Below are 16488 nucleotides of genomic sequence, written 5' to 3' on the forward strand. Positions count from 1 at the left end.
GGTGCCATACTGAAGAAACAACACATTTGGTATGGCATATTCAACTAATTCGATTGCTTATAACTTTCATAAAAATGAACATATCATTAAAATTTTTTTTAAATCGGAATATCAGATATTAAGGTTATGGAATATAACGGTACTCAAATAAATGTATATACAGCTTATAGTTCGATATAATGTGACGCTATTATTTTCTGCATTTTATGTGAATTTACTCTTGTATGAAGTAGCGCACTTTCTGCCGCGTGTATCTTTCTATGTGGAGATTTTTCTCACGTAAATATCTGAAAATCGTCAACGTTTGCCATTTTGTTGAAGTGCCGGCGGAATTGAAAGAATTTCTAAGGAAGTGCGGACAAATCAGCGTACATAATTCATGAGTGTGTGCGTTGGATAAATTCCTACTTCGACGTACTATCTCGTGCTTCTTGTTTCTATAGTAATAGAAGTAGAAGAAGTTAAGAAGCTGGGCGAGATGGCTAGGAGTCATCGAGAGTAGTGGATCGTTTTTGTCGGAATCCTCAGTCAGGATTCTTCGTGAAAAAAAACGTGTAATGGCACAAGTATATCGCATTCGAACCTCCCTCGATCATTGGGGACTATGTAATTTTTTGCAAATTTTTCTTTTTTTATATTCACGCAACACCTTCATTTAATTTTTCGAAAGTACATACTTAAAAAAATTATTAACGATGCTATATTTAATTACTATTATTATCATGATTATTATTCTAATATATATAATAATTAATATATATATATATATATATATATATATATACACAGAGATATAAAAAATATTTATTTTCTAAATTACAATTATATTAAATACTAATAATATCAAAGTAATTGATTACGTATATTTATATTCAAAATAAGGAAATAAATCAAGGGCTTAAATAATTAAAATTAAAACAAATAAATAATAAAAGGGCTACAAGCCTAGCTAGATGTGCGTTGCTAACAATTCAATTTAATGTTTAAAAATTAATAATAAATTCTATCTTCAGTATTCGCGTGATCAACTGTACAGCACAAACATAATTGATGCAGCACATAGCACTGCTCGTTTAATTCTGTTGTTAGACGTATAAGCCATTGTTTCCGTATTTTCGGCAAAAAATGTAATGACTATTCTAAGAAAGCAATTATTTGCATGATGAAATAACCTAACCTCTATGAATATATTTTGCCATTTTCAAATAAACAATTTGTTTCATTGTTTATATTCATTGTAACCAAATAATATATTATTTAATTGAAAGATATTACTTCAAATAATAATGTTATTTCTGTCAAGCAATAGAGATTCCTCAAATGAAACAACAAAATTTTTATTCAAACAAATAATATTTCGTACAAGCATATGTTGTTTCAATAAAACAAATCTTAGTCAAATAAATAGGAATACTAAATCCAAAGAAATCTTTTTCTCCGTGTGTATATATATAATAATTATTATAGTATTAAAATCGTCAGTAATATTTTTAAAATATGACAATAACGGCGATGTCAGGTTTGCGATCTGTTCCATTAAATAGTATGCTGTCAATTTGTTGGAAATAGACAAGGTGATTTTTACAAGGTAAAAAATCGCAGTTTCTGAAGAACAATTTAATAATACAGACGTCAATACGATAAAAAGCAGACTTGTATACGTGAAACATGCACAAATTCGAACGAGTCGCGTGTTTGCTTTCGAATACATTTTGTATCAAGTTTGATATTCGCGAAAATATTTCAACGTGACTCTCAGTGACGTTAACAGCTCCAAACACGTAGCCGTCAACACTTTTCGAACGCAGATGCATTCGATTCGTGCGAAAATTGTATCGAAGCAAGAGCCCATACCACTGACGACCATCGGTCCGCGAACGATTGGCGATAAAACCGCGAATTCTCTATGCACGCGAATAGATGGATATATCATATGAAAATGTGAATATAATGACGATGTTGCGGGCGTGAATTAACAGCCCGCGTCTCATCGATGTCTTCGTTTCGCGTGCACGGCCGCATGTTTTATACACGCATCGCGTGCGATATGTTGCAATTCGATTCTGCGAGACGTGGAATTATCTCTCTTTTTCTTCCGTATACGCAAATTTGTAAAAAATGACTTAAGTGACCGCGGCGGGATTTCTTGATTTTTATGATTCACGCACGGAAGATTATAATTGTGGTTTATAACGTTGAAAATTCTAGAGTAAAGTAGACTCATGATATTTGTGAATTTAATTTATTTAATTATTAATCTGCGCTCATGTTTACTTAAATTGATTTAATTATTAATTTGCTCTAAACTTTTTTCTTTCAATAATACTGGGATATTGTTTGAAATATGTCGTATTAAGATCTAACGTAATCGTTATTGACATTTCGAAATATTTAAGGTTTTTTTTTTTAAAGGCACATGCCATAAACAACAATAAATGTCATTAAATCACATGTCGTTACTAAATTAAATAACGAGGAAGCCTTATCAGTTCAATGGTTAAATAATATTTCGGTGTGAATTTATGTATACATATTCAGTTCTGTAAACTGCGCTCTGAAAAACTGAATATGTATATAAATTCACACCGAAATAATATTTAAGTAATTATAATCCAGCTCAGACCGAGACTTTCTCGTTATTTAGTTATTTTTTTTTTGCTTTTGTACTCATAAACATTTTGCATGTATAAAATATAATGTGACATACGTCGATAAGCAAGTCTTATTTTTTAACGTAATAGAAAATGTATGTATTAATGAATAGTTGATTGCCTAATATCGATCGAAGCTTATATCTCTTTGGCATTGAAAACACATTTCCTTGCCCGATTATGACTTTGACTGAATCGTATTTAATTCAACGATACAAAAAGGCACTGTTCGCCGTCGTCAATATTCTTCGCAAACGGATCGTTTTTTTATGCAAAAATATTTCCATCGAGTGTACTTCGTCATCAAGCGTGTGCGAAGGTGAACATAAACCGTCAGTTATTTGCGTTACGAACGCGACACCATCGAGTGTTGTAAACGCGCGCACAGGTGTATCAAAGCACCGAAGAAATGCATTCGTAATCGAGAAGGAGAAAATAGGCGTGAAACAGCTGCTTAACGTCAATAACTATCTGCTAAATAAACGTACGCTAATTGATGCGTCCGTATTTTGTAAGAGCATTATTCCCGGCAGACGGAGGCAGTCGCGCTCTGATTTTGCAGATGCGAAAATTCGCCGTTGAGTAACGAGACCGATGAGAAAGTCCTGCTCGAGCGTTTCATTTCGTGTGCTCCAGTTTGCGTACACCCCGTATATCCTGCACACGTAAGATCCATCGCGAGCGAACGGCGGCGGTGCTGCAAGCAACGGGTCTTCTTCCTCGTAAACACTCGAAGCCGGAACTCGCAATAACAGCCGCATACCACGCATACCGTGTTCAGCAAAAATTACCGAAGGCTAGCGTGCTTTTTTTTTCTTTCTTTTTTTTGTTTCCTGTACGAATCCGCGCGTGCGTACGAGTCGTCCTCATAGACGTGACTTTCTCGGCGTTTGCATGGCGGTATCTGTTCCGTAGTTACCGCGCCGAGAGAAGCGAGCGACAATTTCAGAATATATCTATACATGCACCTTGCAACGAAGTTACATCGACGGAATAATGTCCGATGCGTGTATACGCGAGTAATCAACGCAAGTCGGCGTTATCAGACCACTACGGTTCCGACGATGTCTAAAGTAGTGCTCGGAAACATCAAACGATTTGACAGTTCGGACAGTTCGAATTTCAAGTTCGAACGTTAAATAGTTCGGACTGAATGTATGTTCGAACTATTTTAACCCACTTCGGAGTTGAAAGTTCGAATTTATTACATTTCGAACTCAGACATAACAAGTTGTCCTCAGGATCATGAGTATGACTGAATACGACGCGACTTTTTCTTTTTGACATTTTTGTATATTCAAGTCTCGTAAAAAACTGCTCTTTTGTTTCCAAGGCATACTATACTTGTTTACTGTCCGAACCGTCCGAACTTCAGACATAACGAATTGACATTTCATACTGATCACTGCTTAAGCTCGAACTGTCCGAAATATTCGAATTAGGCGCTCATTTTTTTCAACTTCAAACTATTAGAACAGATCAAATATTCAACATGTACGAATCTTTCGTCTGAGCCTTAGTCTAAAGACGTGTCGCGTTTCCGTCTCGGGCGATCTCGAGGAAGCAATTATTTGCAATTAGCTTTACCGGTCGGGAGGGAAAGTTCCGGGATACGTTCAAAATTTCGCACTTTCTCCGCGATGTTGCGCGAATACCTCCGTGTGTACGCATGGAACGCCTTTGGGAATCCGATTCCAAACTATCAATACGTACGGTTGCAAGGTTTCGTAGGCGGATCGCGTTTATAAAAAAACTTTCTGATGGAAGATATCACACGGGGATAAAGCAATGCCATGAGCATTCATCGGCGTTTGATACGGAGCACAAGCGTGTATAAATTTTGTGCAGCGTTCTTAGGGTTTCTCACGTTAGAGGATTTCTCCATTGAAAACTAAGCGAAATCTCTTCTATAGAAAGTAATTTGTTCCTTACTACTGTTAAATTTTATTTAACAAATCAACATGGACTGAATGAGAAATACAAGAGAATATACGTATATGTTTGATTACCTAGATCTATTTTTACGTGTACTTTGCAACCTTCTTATTACATCGTAACATCAATTTTTTCGAAGTTTCAAAAAACATGCGCAATCTATAAACTCGCTTTTCGAATTCAAGTATTGTGTGAGAACGTATGAAAATGTAACTGAAGGTTGGAAGAATCCGAACCAAGTTTAATATATATATTTTTTTGTTACAGGGTACTATGAGCCTAACCAAACGTATAGACGAAATCAGGTTGCTCGAATCACGTAAGAGTGCACGACTCGCCGATCAAGACACGGATTTCGCCAGACTCGCCGATATGGCTGGGGGGATTTCCTCTTCTTTCCCTATTACTGTCGCTTATCTGGAATGCTTTTATGTTCGGGGCAGCAGATAAGGTCGAAAATAACTACCGTCGATTGACAATAAACTTGTGCCCAGACGAGTGGAATCGTCCTTTTAAACGTCGTTTAAAAGCAAAATACAGTTTTGCGGAGCGGCGCGACTCTTACTCTTGACTTGATTATGCAAATTTCACGCACCTTCCTCGTGCGAAAGTTATTCAAGCGTTTCGCATTATGTTTTAAATTCTTAATTTTGGCATTGTACAATATTTGTAATATTTAGCATATATATCTCGAGAGATATTGCCTCGAAGTTATATCGCGAATTTCTTGAAAAGGAATCGGAAAAATTATTTATATGTTCGATTCAATTATTAACCGAGAACATGTCCTTTGTTCTATTTAAATAATATTTTTCATTTTCTTGTGTAATAATGTAGGACATAAATTTCCTGGATCGACTTGGTGCCCTTATCCCAGTCCCACCCAACTCCCACAAATGTGATCTTCATAAATTCATCCTACAGCAACATTCGTAATACGTTCTTTAAGATTTCTCTCTTCTTTTTTCTATTGAAGATTCAAAACGACGTGAGTATGATTTTCGTTCAATTCGTATATTCAATTTCGCGTTACAGTTTAGTTTATTGTTGACTAATTGTTTAAAGTGACACAAAAATAATTGATAAAATAATATAGGATAAAAAGGAAATAGAAATTTAATCAAAGATATTGCATATGTGTGTGCTATCCTTCTCTTCAACAGAACTGTAATATAGACAAATTATTCGCCCGGCAGCTTGTACGCCTTTTGCTACCAGACGCCTTATATGTCAAAGGTTCTAACAATCCGACATATACCGAAGGTCATTGCCAGATGCGACGCGTTGACAAGACCTTTGGTATGTGTGCGAGGTTATTAGAATATCCTTTCTCCATGTCAGGCTTCTTTCTCTCGTCACGTAATAATGACAGGTACAGGTCGACAGGTCTGTACATATTTTCCTCACGTAAATTATATATATATATATATATATATATAGCCATGTGTCCTGAAGATCGGACGTATTCGATGCTAAAGATAAAAAGCTGAGCATCCGCGTGATGCATAAAGCAAGGAACGAAGGAACGTCCGTTTGCAGATCGTTAGACCGTGAATGCACCCTCGCCGAGCACCTGTCTCACCTTTATACTGCACGCAACTCCCCAGAACGCTTTATGCCTCACCCCCGTTGAATGTCAGTGAATATTCGCTGTAGGGATGCCGCACCGCGGTGAGGAATAGCCGATGGATATTTTAGTAAAAAAAATGTGCAACAATGCCTTCGTGATTGCAATTTCCTGTTTGAAAGTCCTACTCCAATCGTACAATTCTTTGTGCTATATCAGTTAAGTACTATGAATATATATAGGGTGAGTCATGAGTATGTTTTAAAATTTTGTAAGCGTGTTCCTGGATAAAAAGGAAAAAAATAATACTTTTATGAATATTGATACTTTATCATAATGGATGTAAATAGATTTGAAATAATGACTATCAGTTCAATTTTTTTTGACGATTTTATTATTTTGACAACGATTGCGGCCTAATGTTCAGGAACATTTATTCTTTCTTTTTTCTCAGGAACACATTCAAGAAATTTTAAAACATACTTATATATGACTCACTCTGTACATACACATTATACACATACGTAATATATGTACATACACGTCATAATTCTCTACAATGGTAATCTGATTATTTCGAAATACTTGAATCAATACGGCATAAAGGATTGTAAGATTAGAATAATACTTCTAAAAATATAAAACATGTGCGTATAAAACAAATTTAATTCATTCATAATTTACTACATCGTCATTTCATTATGCATGAATGAACAGATGAGAAACGATATTCTATGCTGATAATATTGCACATTTTACATCGTTGCCTGAATTGTTTTTACATTTAAATAAAATTCATTCAAACCTCTATCTCGGATGAAATTGCCGTCGTGAGATCCGCTTAAGATTACGCGATTGAAAAACAATGAAGTTTCTCGTTCCGCCTACTCCTATATGTAGCTGTCTGGAGTCTGCGACCTGCGCGATCCCCATAATTTGAGACGAAATTTTCTCGCTATCTCCCTTCCTCTTTGTCGTCATTTCTCTGGAAAAAGATAGACTGGTCTTAGCCTGGCAGGGCGACGAACTCGAAGGTTAATGGCCCCCTCGACTTTTCGTTTAGTATGAGCAAAGTCGGTCCTTGACCCGAGGATCCTCTTGCAAAGGAGGAGATTCGTCCGGTGGCCGCATCGAGATGTAGTTGTCGGCAGGTAGAAAAATGCCGGTGCGTTTTTGGTAGAGCGTGCACACACCTGGCCCTGGCACGACCTGCCCCACGTGAAAGGAAAGGTCGTCGAAGAGAAATCGAATGCCTTTCGAAGCGCGCGATGATATCGGCGACGAAAGCGTGCGCGAATCCGCGCTACCGTTTAACAAGACCTTGCGTCGTGTCCAAGGTTTCGGCACGACGTTAGAATTAATCCAGTGATTATACGCGAAAGTTAGACAAATATATGTAATGTTAATGAAGCGATCTTTCTGTCTCATTCGCGTTGATATTCAAATTATGTCTGAATATTTGCAGAAAAGTGCAATGGCACTTCGAGTTTCGATTTATTTGAGTATTTTTCGCAAAAGTAAAATATATATATGAAATACTGAAATCTATTTTTAATGCAAATGTTATATCGCAACGCGTTTTACATAATGAAGCTGATTCTTTGCGAAATTTGCTCGATTCCAAATGATGGTCTAGCTATAGAAAACTCGGTTCACGTAAGTAACTTTGCGCCAAGGTATTTCTCCGTTACGTTGTCGAGGCACCGTTTATTCTTTCTACCTTTCACACGCAACCGTGCACGCCACATGGTGCAACGTGAGTACTTGCGCGTGCGGGTTTGCGATAATTGATGCCGGCAAATTGAGCAACGTAGCAGCACTCTTTCCCCCATGACGTAATTCCGTGCACTCTCCGCGAAACGATAATCAACGTGCCGGGCAATTTTTATGCTTTTTCGGCTCTCGCTTGCGATTACTTTGCTTCGAGCCAATTTATACAGTCCATAACGAGAACATAATCAGGTTTGACGACGAACGAAAAAAAAATAGCTGGTTCCATGATAATCGCGACGTTCGTATGGATGCTTCGCTGACTCGTGTACACATTTCTCTCGCGAGATACATTTTTAGTCAGTTTGCACACGTTACTTATTTGCTTTCGTGCATCGATAAAGAGCAAAATGCGAAGAAGCATAGGAATAGGAGATGGGGATCCATGATCGGCGCGCGGCGTGCCGCGGAGAAACACGAAAACGGAGAGAAGGACGATAGCCGCGAACGACGCGAATAGATACGGGGATAATTCAAAATCTAACTTCACCGAATGAATATACAACTCCCATCTCCGGCCGTGCCACGCCAACGGCCAACGGGCGCAGTGAGTCAGTAGGTTAGCTTACGTAATTTTCGGACGGCAGTTCTCCGCGCACCGACGAGGAGGCAGCCCCGACTTGCGGTGTCAGGAATTAGGTCGATCAATACTTACGCGGCCGCGCTATATAGGTCAGGTGCACTACCACGCTCCGTGTATGCGACGAGGAGCGTGGTAGCTGTCCCCCTTCCCGGCACCTAGCAACCCCCGCGTACCACCCATCCCGGTCACGAGCCACCCACCGCCGGGACAAAACCTACCACTCCCGCTTTCAACTCAAAACTCGGCCATTCCCTACTTTCGTTCTCTCGCGTCCCGCTCCACATATCCGCCTGCGATGCGTTAATACGTTAATTGACTCCAATCAGCTTGGTCCAGCTGATTCCAGCTGATTCTTGCGAGAGATCGAATTGGGTGGTCGTTATCTCGGTCGTTAATGCCGCGGAATTCGCCTGGAATGTATGAAACTGTGCGTCCTCTCTTCGTGCCGGCCATCATGATCGGGGAACGCGGAAGTGAAGGAAGAAATCGAATAAACGAGGGCATTTCGTCGAATGATTATCGTCATAATGTCGAATAATAACGAATACTTTCTACAAATAGACGTTTATGTACAAATCTTTACATTGAAAAAAAGTATTTATGACTATAATTATATAAGGTAAAAATAATTATAGTTGGAACCTTCACTTTTATTGCCGCTATAAGGTTAGTAATAATAGTTATATTTATAATTGTTCCAAAAAATATAATCGACACCGAATATTATTATAAATTATAGTTAAATTATTGATAATTACAAACTATTTTGTTCTCTCGGTGCAACTTTCTTGTGTATATCAGGTATTAGGATAATAACATCATTCTTAAATTACATTTTGGACTAACAACAAAACGCGATATTAATGACAAAATACTAAACGAATATTGATAGAACTTCATCAAACATACCATTGATCGAATGCACATGACTATCTGAAGGAGAAACGAGAAATGCATGAGTCATGTATGGCTTCTTAGGTTGTATACTCTGTGCTAAGTCGCGTTAAGCTATTTGCGCCATGACCCACAATAATCATCAAGGTGTCGAGACGCGGACAGAGGAAGCATTTTTCAAAGCAAGGATAGTTTCACGCTGGACGCCATGGATCCGTGCGAGCTGGACACACGTACGACGTTGAATCGCTTGCGCAACAGCTCTGCCCAAAACGTAAAATTCCTGTTTCCCATATTGAGAACCTGACCTAGACCAACGGCGTTCATCGCGGTCAACCGAACCTCGTACAGAGACCGAAGACGCAAACATTAGAGGATTGTCTGTAACTGTTCGCAACCTAGACACACACTTGCCAAGGTCCCGCGCGACAAAATACGCAGGCACCATCGCGCGCGCGATCTTGACCTACACAGCGCGCGACATGCAGATGTCATTTTGATCGTGTAGCGGCTTCGTGCGAAGCGAGAGAACAATGCAGATTATACGAGAATTATATAATCGGTGAATTATATCATCGGCATTCTCCCTCTTTGTCAAAGAAATATCCATAAATCCTGAAAGCTTGGAACACCGCGTGACGGCTGCCGATGCAGCGAAACCGCTACACACACATACGCATACATATGCACACCCCGTAGATTATTCCGAGGCGTGTAAGCAGCAAGGTGTAGTGCCGGTCTTATCGGCGTTACAAGCCGTTTCCACGCCACACCCTCATTCATATTTCACCGTTTCGCTATCGCTTCGTGACGTCACCCATCGACTGATGACAGGTGGACGCACGACAGACTTCCGGCTTGCTGAACGCCGGATCGTTCGTATTTCTTACGCAGAAAATCTTACCTAGAAAATCGGTGAAAAGGTAAAGTCGCCGATGTCACCGCAATCGATGTCTCACGATGATTTACCACGGGATGTTCCGAGGGTGTTGAGGCGGTGATATGCGGCTGTGGGCGGTTAAGGTGGCCAAACAAACTGTAGGTCGTGCCAGACTAGGGGGCTACGGATCTAGGTCGATCGATACAGCTACGTACCTACCGGCGCACCGGATAAATGGGTCAGGTACACGGAGAGGAGGGGCACGCGCTTCGTTTTCATCCCGCTCGTTTTCGTTCCCTCCGCTTCGTGTCACCGTGTACACAGCGCCTTGCATTTGCGCGGTCACGACGGGTCGCTACTTGTTGAAGAAGGAGAAGTAATCGATGAAAAAGACGATATTAGGGAGAAGCACGAAGAACAAAAAAAAAAGAGGGGAAAAATGGGAGAGAGGAAGAGGAGAATTTTCTCTGGGACAATTCTCGGTCTTATTCTTTCTCCACGTGGCGCTCGGTCAAGGGGTAAGTTGCTGTCTAGCCTAGATGGCAAATCTGGGACAATGAAACCGTTACACGTGCACCAACACACGTTGCAACGCAGTGTGTGTGTGTGTGTGTACGTTGTATGCATAGTGCTAAGAAAGATGCGAAGACCTTGTCCGGGCAAACTTTTCTTACGAGGGACCGCCGGGGCGGATAAAGCGATCTCTTGTTTGCTCTTAAGTGAGTCTGCTTAGGGACGAGGGAATACTCTCTAATACGTTTACAATAACGGTATCTCTCACCTAATTTTCGCACTGGAGTATGTTTTCTTGATGATTAAGTCTTTAAATCTTGTTCAAATTAGCAGCAACGGCGAAAGATATTGAAAATATTTTCTATCAGTTTTTGAGAAAAAAGCACCGATTACAGTGCGAGTGAAATGAAACAAATTATTGTTGTGTTAAAACGTTAAATGAAGTTGTTCTACAAAGTTGTTATTTACAGTTGAACAATTCTACAGTACTCTTTTATGAATTATGCAGATACTTGTAATTTTATTCAACTTTAGGCGCGCTTCACTTCGAAGGTTATACTCGTTCTATATTTTTACATTGTTGCCTGACATTGAGCTCTGTATTATCGCATCAGTAACGAAGAAGTTTCTGGAAAATTGATTATTTCCGAGGTCAATGATAATAGCATTTATAATTAGGCTTGTACAAACGAGTATTTTTTTTTACACAGGTTTGAAAAAGCAGGAAATGAAGAAAAAGGGAAAGATCCCTTGTTCTTCGCATATTCTTCCTGCTAAAAAAAATGATGTGGAGAAACACATCGTCGGCTCGTGGATCCGGTAACGTAGAAATCCCGGCGTTCCAAATTCGCATCCGTGAAGGGCGTTAAGCGAAACGGCGAATCCCGGCATATCCTACGGGAGAAAATAGATTTCTAGCACAAGGACGTCGGCAACGGGGCCGAGTCCTTCGAGTGTTCCCGTAACATAAAGCGGGGAATTGGGTCGGCGAGTGAGGTCGGCGAAGTCGAAATCAGGTTGGCCGGGTTGTCCTGACGCGAAATCAGGCCGCTCGATACAGGCCAGCCGGTTGCCACGTTCCCGTATCCAACGCGACTGACCCCCGCTGCACGACTCCGTAACCCGGATATCTCCGGAAACTGGATCACCCCGTACGCGTGTACCCATATTTTCCCGAGGGAGAGTCGCGCGTCCCCGCCGGCCTTGCTCCCAACATGGATCCCAGGGGAGCGCGATCCATCACCACCACTTTTCTACCACCGCACCGGGAAGGTGTCGTTCTTGCGCACGCGAGGACTCGAAGAGGGCGCGGATCTTGGGCGCTTATTCGCACGGTCTCGCTTCGCGCTGCTTCGCGCTGCTTCATGCTGCTTCATGCTGTTTCATGCGCCCGCGGGGGAGACGTTGGGGAACGGGAGGCGATGTTAAACTGTCGCACACATGGAGCTTACCGTCCTATCACAAATCTCGTCGAGTATACGGTATCGCAATGTAGTTACGTTTTACACACGCCGTCTTCGCACAGATAATAGATAATCTATAATTCCGTTAATCGTAAGTTGAATTTTCTTCCTGGCGTTTTTCACGGCAGGGTGTTACTTTTAAAATGTGTTGTGCTGAGAGAAAAGTGTTTGATATTTGCGACTATAATTGCATGGTAAAATAATTATGGTTAAGAACTCTGTTTTTATTGTATTCATTATAATGGTAGCAATAATATAGTTGAAAAGGAATATGGTTGTCCTTAAAAATATAGTCGTTATAATTATATTATTCGTTTTAGCGCATGGAACTATAAATATAGTTATTATTGCTGACATTCGGTCTGTTTGCGGTGCTTGCATTTTTTGCACTTAGCATCGTTCTCTTTCTCTCGCTTCTCAACGCCCAAATATATATTGATCTCATTTCAAACATTTGAAGATTTTAAGCAACGCAAACTGTATATAATCAACTGTATTATAATTAATAACTATAACAATAGACCTCCTAATTATTTCATCGTGTAATTATAGTCACAAATAACATTTTCCTTTTAGCGTAAATCATAAACGAATCAACGTAATAAAAAAATAAACACATTCTTTATAAATGAAGGTCTATGTTAAGTTAATTTTCATTATAAATAGCAACGTGTGCGTCTTGATTTATTGATATGACGTGATTATTTACACTTGAAGTTTTCATTTGTGTGAAAACATGAACGCTAGCTCGGACGCGAATGAATGGACAAACAAGACAGCCGCGAGCTAAACGCTTTACATTGCAAGTATCGCGTTGCAAGCAAATGGCGCCACATTAATCCTTATGTGAACGATACTTAACGGCGCGAACGAGAAACCCTCACAAGCACAAGCACACGTGCGCGGCTCCATCGGACCGTTGGATGGTAACCTAGTTTTGCGTGCGCTGAAACATTCAGCGACCCAGTTACCCCGCGGCGGGGATACCGCACGGTGAATACGGATCAACAAGCTTCCCGACCTATATAATGTCCCGGATCCGCGGGCTGCATTTCCGAGCGCGAAAGCGTGCCCTCCGGAGGGATCGATCCGTTCGCACATTGCATTGAACGTCGCGGCGCGGCGCGCCGTCGCCGTCGTCGTTCTCCGTTCACTATCCATCCATCCTTACACACAGAAAAATACACTTACTCTACGCAAGTAATTATTACTTGTTTCAACTGTATTTCAAAAGTTTATATTTCTGCAAATCTATCATAAGTTCGGCACGAGTATCAAATTAATTATTCAAAATATGTTCTGAATCCTAGTAAATTTAATACACTTTAATCAAAATTATTAAATTGAAATAAATTCAAATTGCTTATTATATAAAGTCCTTCGATCAATGTTATAATATTCTTTAAAAGAAATAAATTCTTGTTTTGTAATAAGTTTTTCTAAAATTTGTAATATATGTGTATTTTAAGATTATTATCGAGAAAATATTTTTTGTTAAAGGAAACTATTAAAGGGAAGAATAATCACTTTCTTAGCAATAGAATGATATTTTTCTGTACGTAACCAACTTTATTTAATTTATTCACTTGCGATACTTCAATTAAATCTCATCTCTTACACACACCTATTTTATATTTTATACGAGTATATTTTGTATTTTACTATCATTTTATTTTATTTTTGCTATTTTTTCGTGTTTGGCTCTATTTCGTATTATTTTTGTACACTTCATTTTTCTGTTGAATTTCATCATTCTCTGAATTATACTCATATTGTTTTTTTTTTTATTTTTTGTCAATAATTTTCTTTAATTGGTGTAAATTTTCTTTATTTTTTATATCAATGGTATTTTTACTTCAATCTGTTCTTAGAAGAATAGAAGCTCTAGAACGGTAAACTCTCTATCCCTTCATCAGTCCATCCGTTTGACGCTCATGGAAAACTTTATCGCATAACTTTCCACGTGAAAAATCGTGATCAACGTGGTTGGTCCGCTTTTCGAATTGCAAACTCGCCGAATGGCGTATGAAAGTTAGACATAAAGTAAAGTCCCCACGGACATTTTTTTTTTGCGAGAGTTTAACTCGGATGCGGATGCGAACTGTGCTCGTTGTCGGAGAACCGTTAACAGTCTTCCGTCTACATTACGTTATGCGCGAGTGGAAGCAAATCTGTGATTTGCGGTTCGAATTTCATGTTTGCGCCCGAGATAATCACTCGGGGAAAAAGAAAATCTCACGAACGTACGTTTATAATGATCCATAAACTCGTGTATCTGTCACTGCGTGTAACGCGTAACTCACGCGTTCGTCCTCCAACTGATCGCGTTGCGTAACGTTATGTCACGACGCTAATAGCACCGCGTGTACACGTCGGCTATGCAGGCGTGTGTACCACTTTACAATTTCCACCAACAAGCTCGATTGACTTGTCAGAAGGTACGATATACGTATCGGCGCATAGCGTGGCCGCATAGCGGATAGATACGCCGCACCGTATACCATAAAGCCGTTCCCGCTAATGGCTTTATGGTTACCTCAGACTCTACTTGTACAAAGATCAGATGTCAATATTCATTTGAACTTTGAATTTCTTCGAGAAACGTATATCTTCTCCTTTTTCCTTATAGTCTTGCGACTATACGATACACGGAAGTTTTGCTGAATTATTCGAAAATTTAACTAAATATAGATCTGAAAATAATTTTGTTCAATTATCAAAATAATTATGTAGAATGCTCGTTACTAGAATATCAAATTTTTTTGCAGCATTGCTAATTATGCTTGAGTTTCTTGTATAATTATTTTGATGGCTCAACAAAATTATTTTCAGATCTGTATCTAGCTGAATATTTAAGTATTTCAACATAAACGACTTCTTGCCGTGTGTATTTTTATAAAATTATGAAAATTAATAAATGTTGTAATTATTACTAAACAAGAAATTATTAGACCATTAAAAGTACTATCACTAAGTTTCATATTAAATAGTAAAAACGAAGATTAGAATAATTAAATTTTAAATGAAAAGAAGAGAATCAACAATTTCTCTCTAAATAAAGAAAAGAGAATGTTTCAAAGTTTATAGTGGCAATTCTATTTAGATTTGTGCTGAAATTTTGTTTTCAGTTTTTTATTTGACAAATACGACAAATCTGACTTGACATAAATATCATTTAAACAGAAGTCATTTAAAAAGAAATTAGTTTTGTGAATTTAGTTATTGATGTGATTCAAGATTTCTTCATATTATAACACTGTCGGGTAAAATAAATATTCGTCAGGAAATATGGTGAGTGCTGTAAACATGTCTGTACACTCGGTATATAAGGTAACGTAAAGAGCAGTTGTTTGCAGTTACGTAGCTAACTTATGGATATGAGTATACTCGTATAGCGTTGTATTAATGCGACAATCAGAGTCAAGGAAAGATGCTCGGCTGAAACCTTAATTCTCACGGTAATTTTTTTCTCTGCCACTTGCACGCAATTTATACGCGATACTCCAAGATCAACATTAAAAGATTTATTCCAGTCCACCTTGGAGTATTTCGGCGAGTTTGTAAATCCAAAATCCTTTTAATGACGAATAGAAGAAATCGTGATGAACCGGTTTATTTTTCTCTTTGTGTTGTAAAATTTTCCACGCGAAACAAGGTTGACAAGCTTCCGCTTCGCTGCGAGGACACATTTTAACGAGTAAAATTCTTGTTTCAGACGGCTCTTATCTATCTATTACAACTACTTACATCGTGCATTTATTAACGTTTTTTCAACTATGTTCTGTTTTTATTGCTTAGTAATTGATATTACGTGAATAATCAGTATTATATAATATGATGACGGTGTATTTGTAACAAACCGACTGTTATAGGCGTGCATACTGTTTTATGCAAATTTTCAATGTCAGTTCGTTGGAAGTATTCAGCGCTATACGTATCCACGTATTTTTCTTTAAAAACCGGCAATCTCAAGAAGATCAGTTCCATTCGATTTCGTTCCTTATCAATTTTCGAATATCGCGGATCTCCTTCTGTGCGACATAAGGTCTGTTTTTTGTGGCTGAACCAGTGTTTGGAACTTAAAGTGAAATAGGTAGAGGAAAGTCGCCGATACTGACATAGGTCTCCTAAAGTGACACCCCCTTATTTTTCGGAAACTAACTATTGCACTTTATTAATACTAATAAAATCATGATCTGTTTAGCTAATTAAAGAAGTACAAACTCATAATT

The 16488-nt window shown here is 38.9% G+C and overlaps 1 protein-coding gene across 1 annotated transcript in view; it reads left to right on the top strand.

Annotated features, from left to right (window-relative positions):
* The window catches only part of Glut4EF (Glucose transporter 4 enhancer factor), a 93060-nt gene that overhangs the window by 40925 nt on the left and 35647 nt on the right, over positions 1-16488 (top strand). The window contains exon 2 of the mRNA XM_018501993.1: positions 4854-4997. Coding sequence (XP_018357495.1) covers positions 4854-4997 — 144 coding nt within the window. The remainder of the gene's footprint in view (positions 1-4853; positions 4998-16488) is intronic.

Source organism: Trachymyrmex cornetzi, unplaced genomic scaffold (genome assembly GCF_001594075.2).
Source record: "Trachymyrmex cornetzi isolate Tcor2-1 unplaced genomic scaffold, Tcor1.1 scaffold1462, whole genome shotgun sequence".
In the NCBI taxonomy this organism is placed as follows: domain Eukaryota; kingdom Metazoa; phylum Arthropoda; class Insecta; order Hymenoptera; family Formicidae; genus Trachymyrmex; species Trachymyrmex cornetzi.